The sequence below is a fragment of the Aureococcus anophagefferens genome (assembly GCF_000186865.1).
Source record: "Aureococcus anophagefferens unplaced genomic scaffold AURANscaffold_6, whole genome shotgun sequence".
In the NCBI taxonomy this organism is placed as follows: domain Eukaryota; class Pelagophyceae; order Pelagomonadales; family Pelagomonadaceae; genus Aureococcus; species Aureococcus anophagefferens.
In genome coordinates this window covers 2,695,429-2,706,414 of record NW_008705566.1, presented here as the reverse complement: position 1 = coordinate 2,706,414, position 10,986 = coordinate 2,695,429, and the positions used below count along the sequence as shown (strand labels likewise).

General features: G+C 70.9%; 3 protein-coding genes across 3 annotated transcripts; 2 read left to right on the top strand and 1 right to left on the bottom strand.

The window, feature by feature from the left end:
• Window positions 1-1,491: 1,491 nt before the first annotated feature.
• On the bottom strand, window positions 1,492-4,882 carry AURANDRAFT_63340 (hypothetical protein; the record flags this gene model as incomplete). The annotated part of the gene is given in 5 exon segments (XM_009037435.1): window positions 1,492-1,740; window positions 1,762-1,867; window positions 1,887-2,858; window positions 3,031-4,512; window positions 4,584-4,882. 5 exon segments carry the CDS (start codon window positions 4,880-4,882, stop codon window positions 1,492-1,494), a joined length of 3,108 nt encoding a protein of 1,035 aa, XP_009035683.1.
• A 137-nt stretch (window positions 4,883-5,019) lies between these two features.
• Window positions 5,020-5,865, top strand: AURANDRAFT_37184 (hypothetical protein; the record flags this gene model as incomplete). The annotated part of the gene is made up of 1 exon (XM_009037450.1): window positions 5,020-5,865. The coding sequence occupies one exon, from the start codon at window positions 5,032-5,034 to the stop codon at window positions 5,683-5,685; it is 654 nt and encodes a 217-aa protein (XP_009035698.1).
• A 4,525-nt stretch (window positions 5,866-10,390) lies between these two features.
• AURANDRAFT_7138 (hypothetical protein) lies at window positions 10,391-10,876 on the top strand (the record flags this gene model as incomplete). Its single annotated transcript, XM_009037143.1, has 1 exon — window positions 10,391-10,876. A coding segment is annotated over one exon (486 nt), but the record flags the coding sequence as incomplete, so codon positions are not given.
• Window positions 10,877-10,986: the final 110 nt, after the last annotated feature.

Sequence of the window (10,986 nt, the reverse complement as noted above, 5' to 3'; positions counted from 1 at the left end):
CCGACCATCATCATCGCGAACACGTCCAAGAGCTGCCCCAAAACCCCCTTCCTCGCGTGGCGCCAAACCGGACACGGTGCCCTCCAGCGCGCCTCGGTTTCCTTCCACCGGACCCGAACCGCCCGGACGCGTAAGTCTTGTCGCGGGCGCCTTCGCGGGGGAGCGAATACCGCTGCGGTCCGTCTGGGGCCGCGTCGACGACGGCGGCGTCGAAAAGTCCCCGGCCAAAAGTCGTCAACATTGCCCCAAAACGATGGGTTGCAGTACGAGGAGCTCGCGCAACATAATCTCGTTGAGCTGCCACCCCATACTATTTATTACCCCTTGCTTTCGACGAGGTGGTGTGGGCAGCCGAAGCGGTGAAGGCAGCCCCAGCATGGAGCGGCGCAAGTCGTCGTCCATGTTCCGGAGCGTGCGCAAGTCCGCGTCGGCGGCGACCGGCCTGCGCCACATCTTCACGAAGAAGCCCGGCGGCGACGGGTACCAGTCCGGCGACGAGGAGACGAAGCAGCCCCCGGCGGACGAGGAGGCCTGCCCGAGCTCCGACGCGCTCTTCGCGGCCTTCGCCGGGCGGCCCGTGCCCGACGAGCTCGCGGGCCTGACCTTCGCCTTCGAGGTCGGCGGCGGCGGCGACGGCTGGCTCCTCGACTGCGCGGGAGACGCCGCGGCGACGAGCCGGTTCCCCGCGGGCGCGGCGCCCGAGGGCCTCACGGGCCACCTGCGGTATCGCGACGAGGCGACGTTCCAGCGCATCGAGACCAAGGAGCTGGGCGTCGCGACGGCGATGATGACGGGCAAGCTCCGGGCTTCGGGCGACCTGAAGAAGATGGAGCGGCTCGACGCGTTCTGGGACGACGCCAAGGCGTCGGTGCAGAAGGTCGCCGCGCTCACGGCCGCCGCCGGCGGGAAGCGGCCGCCGACGCCCGAGGAGGAGGAGGCGGAAATTTTGAAGGCGCTCGCGCCGCGCGTCGAGCCCCGGAACCCGTGCACGGCCGTCTTCTGGAAGCGCCACTTCGGCACGGACGCGCTCGTCGGGTCCTACCTCTTCCTCCTGTCCTCGGTCATCTACCTCGCCTACGCCATCTACCTGTGCATGTACGACACGGCGACGACGCTCGACGCCATCATGAGCTACGGCAACCTGGTTTCCGCGGCGGGCTTCACGCTCGGGAGCGTCTACTTCATCAAGCTGAGCTACCCGGAGGTCGCCATCCTCATGGTCATGCGCGCCATGCGCGAGGACGTGTCGAAGATGTCCTACACGACCAAGTACTTCACGCACAACGAGATGCTCCTCGCGATCTGGGGCTTCCAGCTCGGCTTCGCCCCCTACGTCGTCATCGGCTGCGCGTACCTCTACTACGGCTACGTCGGCTACGGCGTCGGCTACCTCGGGTTCACGGTCGTCTCCATGGCGCTCATGGGCTTCTGGCTCGCGGCGGCCATGCCCGAGAACATGTGCAAGAACGACGGCCAGGGGTCGAGCTACTTCTACGACGGCGTCTTCCTGAACTCCTGCGGCTGCTGCGTGGCGAAGGACTCGAGCGCCGACGCGTACTGGCGGCGCCACCTCGGCAACGATTTCCTCGCCGGCGCCTGGATCTTCTGCGTCTTCGGCGTGACCGCGACGATCGCGATGACGTACTTTTTGATCCTCGAACCGACGTCGTTTTTCGTGTGGGTGGCCTGGCTCATGACCGCGCCGTTCGGCGTCGGCGCCGTGCTCTTCGTGCGGAGTAGCTACCCGGACACGATGAACACGAGCATCTGCTGCGGGAGCCTGTCGTACACGGAGCACGACCAGTACGACGCGGGCTGGCGGCCGCCGCTCAACGACGCGGCGACGCCGCTCATGGGCGATCCGTAACTGTGTTTTTTAGGGGAACAGCCAGTCGAGGGCCGACGCGGCGTCGGAGAGCGCCGCGCCGTCGAGGGGCGCGTCGAGGAGCGCGTCGAGGCCCGGGAGCGCGGGGAGCCGGTCTGCGCCGACGACGAAGGACGCGACGTCCGCGGCCAGGGACCGCGCCGCGGACGCGGCGCCGCGGTCCAGGGCGCGGTCGACGAGGCGCGGCTCGTAGCCCACGAGCATCTCGTCCGCCATGTAGGCCCGGACGCTGTCCGCCGGGTACGCGAGGAGCCGCCCGACCTCGGCGATGAACTCCGCCGTCGCGTCGCGGCTCGCCTGCCCCGGCACGGACGCGTCCTGGGCCCGGAGCTCGACGAGGCGCCGGCCCGCGTCGGCGTGCGTCGCCGCGTGGGCGAAGACGAGGCTGTCCTCGAAGGGCGGGTCGTCGCCGTCGCCCCACTCGTTCCGCGCCGCGCCGCGCCAGACCTCCGCGCGCCCCGGACCCGTCGTGAGCCAGGCGAGCACCGCGCGCGTGTGCGGCGACCACAGATTCCCCGGCGCGCCGTGGACGACGGCGTTGTGCGCGCCGCCGCCGCCCCGGAGGAGCCGCTGCCGGAGCACGACGGGCTTGTAGCCGAGGCAGAAGCACAGGAGCTCCACGGCCTCGAAGAGGAGCCCCCGCTCCGACGGCAGGCACCGCGTCGGCGACTCGTCGATCCAGTCCGCGAGCTCGCGCAGCGTCGGCGCGGCCGCGACCGCGCCGAACGTGAAGACGCGCCGCGACCGCCGCGAGTCGACGCGGCCGCGGCGCCCGCCGGGCCGCAGGCAGAAGCGCGACACCGTGTCGGGCCGCACGTAGCCGGCGATGGACAGGCCCGGCGCCACGGACGGCGCCGCCTCGCCGAACGCGTCCACGGCCGCGTCGACGCCGCAGTCCAGCGCCGTCCGCGCCGGCTCGGCGACGAAGAGCATCTCGACGCCGGTGTCCTCGAAGACCCAGAGGGCCGGACGGCTGTGGTTCAACGCGACGAATTCGGTCGAGTCGTAGGGGGCTGCTGCGGCTGTGAGCGCCGCCAGCAGCGCTCCCACCCACATCATCACCATCATCGTGTTTGTGGGCAGCCTCTTTTTTTTTCCATTTTTTTTTTCTGACTTCAACTTCGAACATTGAACTTGCTCTTTACGCCACGCCCGCGGCGTCCGCCTTGGGGGCCTCGAGGAGCCCCGTCTCGTCCTGGGGCGGCGCGACCATGGCGACGCCGTCGCCGGACGCCGCGCGGGGCCGGAGCCCGCGGCCCGCGCCGCAGACGTCGCGGAGCCGGTCCGACGACGGCGCGCAGAGGCGGTAGGAGCCGTCCCGCAGAAAAGGGAGAGCGAACACGACGACCACGGGCGACGTGAGCGACAGCAGCAGCACCACGGTCCAGAGCGTGCGCGGGTTCGGGTCCGAGTAGGACGCGCACTCGAGGCACGTCGCCGGGCAGACCGCGTGTCCCGCGGCGTTCGTCTCCCAGCCGCCCGCCGGCGCGTCGCACACGCCCGTCTGCGACGCGCAGGTTGTGGCGTCGACGACCGTGGAACAGAAGTGGCCGACGGCGTCGCGGCAGCTCGGGCAGTTCTCGTTGAAGCGCGCGTTGAGCACGCCGACGAGCATCGTCGACGGCCAGGTCAGGAGCAGATCTTTCACGCCCGCGAGCGCGATGAAGAGCCCCTCGCGGCCCTCGGGCGCCAGCGAGATCGTCCACGCGCTGAACCGCGGGCTCCACAGCACCTCACCCGCCGTGAGCCAGGCCTGCCAGACCGCGGCGCCCGCGGGCGTCGGCGACGCGACGAGCGCGAGGGGCGACAGCGCCATGATCCACAAACCCGGCACGATGACGCGGAACGCCGGCAGATCCGACGTCTTCGCGGCGACCAAGGTCGGAAAAATCAAGCAGCCCCAGAGGTTGATGGAGTGGATCGTGAAGATGGGCACCTTTTCGCCGTAGCGCCGCTCGAGGAACGGCGGCATGAGCTGCTCCGACTCGGACCACTGCTTGGCGACGCCGAAGACCGCGAGCGACGCGACGAAGACGCGCCAGAGCCGCCGCGACCGGAGCGTCGTCGCGGCCTCGGCGGCGACGCGTCTCAGCTGCGCGAGGGCCGCCTCGACGCGCGACGCCGGCGCGGTCCCGGGCGCGACGAAGGCCTTGGGCCGCGTGGGCGAGACGACGTAGCGCCGGGTCTCCTCCCTCCGCCACGCGAGCCACGCGCGCGGCGACCAGGCGCCGCCCGCGTAGGCGCGCGCGCGCCGCTTCGGCGACCCCGCCGCGGGCGCGGCGCCCTCCTCCGGGTCGTCGGCGTCGGTGACCGTCTCGTCCCGCAGCCCGAAGAAGGCGACGACCCACGACGCGAGCAGCACGAAGAACGTGGCGACGAGGAAGAGCCGCGTGCCCGTGAACGTCGCGCCGCCGATCACGGCGTCGGGCCGCCGCCGGAGCGCGTCGATCAACACGTCCGCGAGCGCTCCGCTGAGGTTGAACGTCGCGTACTCCACCGCGAAGGCGAAGGCCCGCGTCCGCGGCGTCGTCAGCTTCTTGAGCGACACGCGATAGATGCCCACGGACAGCAGCGCCTCGCCGACGGGCGCGAGGACGAGGAAGCTCGCGTAGAGCTCGAGGCGCGACCTGCGACGACACTCGTTTTATTGGACACCGTTCCAGGCACATCGTCCCGGCCACGGGACACCGGCCGCGACCGCCCAAAGGCCACGAGCGCGCGGCCGACGATGGACACGGACATGGCGACCATCGCGCAGCGGCGGACGCCGACGGCGTCGGTCAGCACGGCGCCGACGCCGGCGAAGAAGAGGTTGAGCGTGGCTTGCACGCCCAGCAGCGACGCGGCAGCTTTGTCCGAGAAGCCGTACTCGTTGGTCAAATACTGGTACCGCACGAAGCGGATGCCGAAGCCCTGGAACGAGTTGAGGAAGACGAGGAACAGCACGAGGAAGATCTGCGGCGGCAAAGCGAGGAAGGCGCCGACGTTCGATGCCATTTTTTTCTTGTGGTGCGCAGCGCGCTGGGCTCTCACGGAAGATGGCAGCCCATGCTCTCACACGGCACCATCGGCATCAGCCAACGATGCCGCCTCTCGATCGAGCGCGTGCCGCTCTCCGGAGTCGAACAGTGCAGATCGGCGTCGCAATGCGCTCGGCCCTCCTCGTCGTCGCGGCGGCCCTCGCGCGCGCCGACGACCGCCCCGACGTCGGGGACCACGCCGCCTTCGCCCGCTACATGGTGAATCGCTTGACCTGGGCGACGCTCTCGACGATCTCCGAGGACAAGGAGATCAAGGGCTATCCCTTCGGCAACCCGGTCTCCATCGGCGACAACGCCACGGGCACGCCCTACATGTGCGTGAGCCCGCTCGACGCGAGCGTCATCGACCTCGAGAAGAACGCGCGCATGTCGCTCACGTTCTCCGAGGCGCAGGAGTTCGTGACGACGGCGGCGTGCGACCCCGCGGGCGGCGACCCGGAGAACCCGCCGTGCTCGCGGCTCGTGCTCACGGGCGAGTTCAAGAAGGTCGATCCGAAGCACGAGGAGTGGGCCGTCGCCGCCGCCGCGCTCAAGAGCAAACACCCGGCGATGGACGGCTGGGGCTGCTTCGGCGGCGGCGCCATGTCGTCGCACGCGTTCTTCCTCGCCAAGCTCGAGATTCGCCAGGCCTGGCTCATCAACATGTACGGCGGCCCGGCCGTCGTCTCGCCGAAAGACTACTACGCCGCGGACGCGCCGCTCCCGGCCAAATCCGCCGCGACCGGACGCGCGGCCGCCGAAGCCACGGCGACCGCCTGAGTTGTATGTCCGCGTCGCGGTCCGCGACGCCGCGCTCGCGGACCCGGGCGCACGCGCGAAGCTCCGCTGCTGGCCCAGTGGGGCCTCGCGTCGGACGCGGACGACGTCGGTGACGTGCTGGCGAGGAGGAGGGCGGCGCTGAACTACGGCGCGTAGGGTGTCTTACACAGTGTCTAGATGCCAGGGCAGGGATGCCCGGTACTTCCTTTGTTGAAGTTGTCGCACTTCAATGTGAACTGCAAGGCACCGCCACGAGCGATTATGGGGAGCGTGAAGTTCGCGCTGCTGCTCTCAAGCATCACCGCCGCTGCAGCCAAGGACCTCGAGGCGGCGAAGGCGTGCCTCGAGACGCTGCGCACGTCGGAGTTCAACGTGGCAACGGAGAAAGCGCTGGCGTCCCACCCCTTCGTCGCCGCCGCCGAGGCCGGCACGCTCGACTTCGCGGCCCTGAAGCGCTTCGCCGGCGAGCAGCGCCTCATCCAGCCGAGCGACGCCGTGAGCTTCGCGCGGCTCGCGGGCTTCGATGACTGGACGCCGTCGCCCGGCGGTCTGACGGACTGCCACAAGAACGAGGCGCCCGTCGGCGAGGGCCTGTTCGCAACGCTGCTCGCGGGCGAGATGGCCGCGGCGCCGCTCCTGAACCGTTTATCCATTGGCGTCGGCCTCGACCTCGACCCGCACGGCCTCGACGACGACGGCGAGCCCTTCGTGCCGTCGCCGGGCGCGCAGGCCTACGGCGCGTACTGGGCGCTCCTCAGCCGCGACGGGAAGAGGGCCGCCGCCGCCGCCGCGGCGGCCGTGAACTTCCCGGCCTGGGGCGAGGCCTGCCGCCGCGTGCGCGCGGGCGTTTTGAAGAGCGGCGCGAAGGCCGACTTCGCGGCGCACGGCGTCGACGTCGTCGACGCGCTCCAGTTCCTCGCGTTCTTCGCGACGCCGCTCCCGGACCTCGACGACATGGCCGCGGAGGTCATCGCGGCCGAGTTTGCCAAGGGCGGCGCGGGCGCGAACTGCGACGCGCTCGCGGACCCCGTCCGCATGCTCCAGGCCTACGAGCTCGGCTTCTGGGACGCGGTCTTCGGCGGCGCGAACTAACACGCGTACCCTGTGGCGTCGTGTCGTGGATTCGGCGGGAGTTGGCAGTGTCGTGCACGCGGCAAAGCGACTGATCTTTGCGTCAACAAGCGACGTTGCACTTTTGGTTGCACCCGATTGAAGCAGCGACTCTCCATAGCACCAGCCATTGCCACTGCCACAGGCGCGTCGCCGCGTCGCGCGCACACCACTTCAGCTCTTCCGATGACGACGCCACTGTGGGTTCTCCGATCGGTTCTAGTAGGCCATGAGACATGCGGTACAGCAAACAGAATCCCGGCCCCAACGAGGGCCGGTCCCGAGGAAGGAAAGAGGAGAGCATCGATCGGATAGGCGCGGCGCGCGCGTGACGCACTTACCCCGCAGGCACGTTGCATGCGCCTGGGCGTCGTCGCGTTCGTCGTCTCGCTCCGGGGCGCGCGCGGCTTGGCGGCGCCGCGGAAGAAGCTCCCGGCGCGTCGCGTCGACGTGTCGTGCGACTCGTGCGGCGCGAAGCTCTTCAAGTACGCCAAGGGCAACGGCGCGGGCTCGAAGCTCGTCAAGGTCTACGAGGAGCGCATCGTCAAGGACCTCACGGCGGACCAGGTCACCTGCCCGAACCCGGCGTGCGGCGAGACGTTCGCGCGGCGCGCGCTCGTCCACGGTCGCGTCGCCTTCAAGATCATCTCGGGCAAGGTCCGCGTCAAATGATCGCGCTCCTCGGCATCACAGCGACGGCCGCGCTCGACCTGAGCGTCGCGCCGATGATGGGCCACACGCACCGGCACCACCGCGTCTTCTGGCGGCTCCTCTCGGAGCGCACCGAGTGGTGGTCCGAGATGGTCCCCGCGCCCGCGCTCCTCGCCGGCGCCGGCCTGACCGACGACGCCGACGTCGACCCGGACCTCGTGGCCTTCGCGGCGACGCGCGTCGACGACGACCCGCGCGCCGTGCTCCAGCTCGGCGGCTGCGACGCGGCCGAGCTGCGGGACGCGGCCGCCGTCGCGGCGTCGCTCGGCTACCGCCACCTCAACCTCAACTGCGGCTGCCCGTCGTCGCGCGTCACCGACGAGGAGTACCGGTCCGGCGCGGCGCTCATGCGCGACGCGGCGCGCGTCGGCGAGCTCTGCCGCGCGATGGCCGCGGGCGCGCCCGACGCGTCGATCAGCGTCAAGCACCGCCTCGGCGTCGTCGACTTCAAGGACTACGACGCCGACGACGACGCGCGTCACGGCCTCGACCGGGCGAAGGAGACGGCGTCGGACTTCGTGCGGACCGTCGCGGAGACGTCGGACGTGTCGCGCTTCGTCGTCCACGCCCGCTTGGCTCTACTCGGCGACCTCGACCCGGACTCCGAGGCCTCGTCGCGGCTGCTGAACAAGGCGCGGGCGTCGACGGACGACCGGCTCTACCGCGACGTCGCGTCGCGCGCCGCGTCGACGGGCCGCGCGTCGACGCTGACGAACCGCCACGTGCCCCCCCTGCGGCGGTCCGTCGTCGACGATTTGAGCCGACGGTTCCCGCACCTCGACTTCGTCGTCAACGGCGGCTTCGCGTCCCTGGCCGACGTCCTCGACCAGACGCACGACGCCATGGTCGGCCGCGCCGCGATCAACCACCCGTGCTCCTTCGCGGCCGCGGACGCGGCCCTCTACGGCGCGGCGCCGGCCGCGAAGACGCGCGGCGAGGTCTTGGACGCCTACATCGCCTACTGCGAATCCCAAAAGCTCGACCGGCCGGCGACGCGGCGGAAGCTCCTGTCGCCCGCGTACCACCTCTTCGCCGGCGAGCCGGGCAACGCGCGCTACCAGCGGCGCATCAAGAAGCTCGCGGGCACGAAACTCGGCCGCGGCGCCGAGGCGCACACGATCCTGCGCGCGGCGCGGCGCGAGGTCGAGGCGTCGCTCGCGACGCCCGTGTCCGCCTTCTGCGCGCCCGACGAGATCCCGACCTACGAGCTCGAGAGCCCGCGCGCGGGCCCGCTCCAGCGCCTCGTGCGATGACACGGACTAATTAAGAATCAATATCCGCGCACGTGTGCTCGGCGGTGCAGGCGCTCGGCGACGAGCGGCGCGTGAAGAGGTTCGCGAAGCGGGACGCGCCCGACGCCTCGGGCTCGTAGAAGACGGGGTCCGAGTGCTCGCGCCGGCGCCCCGCCGGCGCCACACCGAGGAACTCGGCCACGGACGAGTCGCGCGCGACGCCGAGGAAGTCGAGGACGCCGTCGGCCGCGGACGTCGCGGGCTCCTCCTCGTCGGGCCAGCCCTGCTGCGTCCAGGCGCCCATGCAGCCGCAGGCCTCGATGGCGTGGTCCTGGCCGAAGGACGGCCGGTTCCGGCGCCGCTCGTCGATGAGGTCGTCGTCCCAGTCGAGGAAGTGCGCGCCGCCGATCTCGATGTCCTTGACGCGCTTCGAGGTGGCCTGGAGCGTCTCCACCTTCGCCCGCCCCGCCTGGAGCCGCTCGATGGCCCGCTTCAGCTCGTCCAAGTTGCGCGCGGCCGACTCGATGGCGCCGCTCGACTCGTCCTCCTCGCTCTCGCTCCGCGCCTTCGTCACGAGGGCCAGCGCCTTGTCGTGTTCGGCCCAGAGCTGCTCGAGCTGCTTCCGGTCGCAGTCCGCGGCGTCCGCCGCGGCGAAGATGGCCGCGAAGCCGTCGCCCGTCTCCAGGTCGTCGCAGACGCTCCGCAGGGACGTGCCCGCGAGCGTGTCGACGGCCTCGCCGGCGGGCCGCGCGCCGCCGCCCTGCGGCGGCAGGACGTCGTCGCCGTGGGTGAAGAGGCCCCCCGCGGGCCGGAACGTGATCTCCGCCGGCGACCGCATGTCCGCGCCGGGGGACCGCGGCGGCGGCGTCGACTTGGACCGCGCCCGGGGCTCGGCCTCGCCGCCCCGGGCCGACCGCTTGAAGGACCGGAACAAGCTCCGCCGCGCGGGCGTCGTCGGCGCCTCGCCCGGCGGCGCGGGCGAGCGCGGCGGCGTCTTCGGAACGACGCCGCGCGCGCGCTCCTCGGCCTCGATGACGTGGATGGGCACGGACGGCTTGAAGATGTCCGGCGTCGCGCTCAGGCCCGGGACGGGCTCGACGTCGCGCGCGCCGGCGGGCGCGTCGGAGACCTTGAAGAGGCCGGGCGTCGCGGCGATGCCGATGAGCGGCTCGTCCTTCGCGACGGGCTTGCCCGCGTCGCCGGCCTCCTTGGTCTCCTCCCGCATGGCGTCGTCGGTCCCCGCGGCGAGCGCCTCGCGCCACTCGCGGTGCGCCGTCGTGGGGAGCGCGGGGAAGCACTCCCGGCTCGACGACCGATTCATGGCGAATGCGGCCCGGGCGGCGCGGAACGCGGGGTCGGCTCCCGCTCCCGCCGGAGTGCGGGGCTGCCAAGAGGAAGGCCGAATAATATGGTTTCTTGAGGGCACGGAGATGGCACGGAGCAGTGCATCGCTGTCTTAGACTGTCTTGGCGCAGCCGAGCAAGTCTGGACCGCGCCGCCGCCGTCGACGCCCTCGACGCACACACGCGCGCATCGCCAACCCGCTGCTTGCCGTCGTCACAAGAAGAGCACGCGCAGCGCGCAACCCCGCAGCGACAATGTCGCGGTTCATGGAGAAGCTGGGCCTCAAGAAGAAAAGTGACCCCCAGGCCGAGATGAAGAAGTGGAAGCGGGAGCTCGCCAAGGAGGGGCGGCAGATGGAGCGGGAGATCCGGAAGATGGAGGAGGCCGAGAACAAGTCCAAGGCCGAGTGCCAGAAGCTGGCCAAGGCGGGCCGCGTCGACGCGTGCAAGATCATCGCCAAGGAGATCGTTCGCACGCGCGCGGCCCGGGAGCGCCTGCTCGTCGCGCGGACGCAGATCTCGAGCGTGTCGATGCAGCTCCAGACCCAGGCGGCCATGGTGCGCGCCGCCGGCTGCATGAAGAAGTCGGGCGAGGTCATGGCCGTCATGAATCAGCTCGTGAAGCTGCCGGAGCTGCAGAAGACGATGATGAACATGCAGCGCGAGATGGAGCGCGCGGGCCTCGTCGACGAGATGATCCAGGACAGCATGGACATGATGGACGGCGACGACATCGAGGACGACACGGCCGTCGAGGTCGACAAGGTCGTCGCGGAGCTCACGGGCGACCTCTTCAAGGGCAAGGACGCGGACGCGCCGCTGCCCACGTCCCTGCCCGCGGACGCGGCGCCCGCCGCGCCGGTCGCCGACGCCGCGCCCGAGGAGGACGAGGACGACCTCGACAC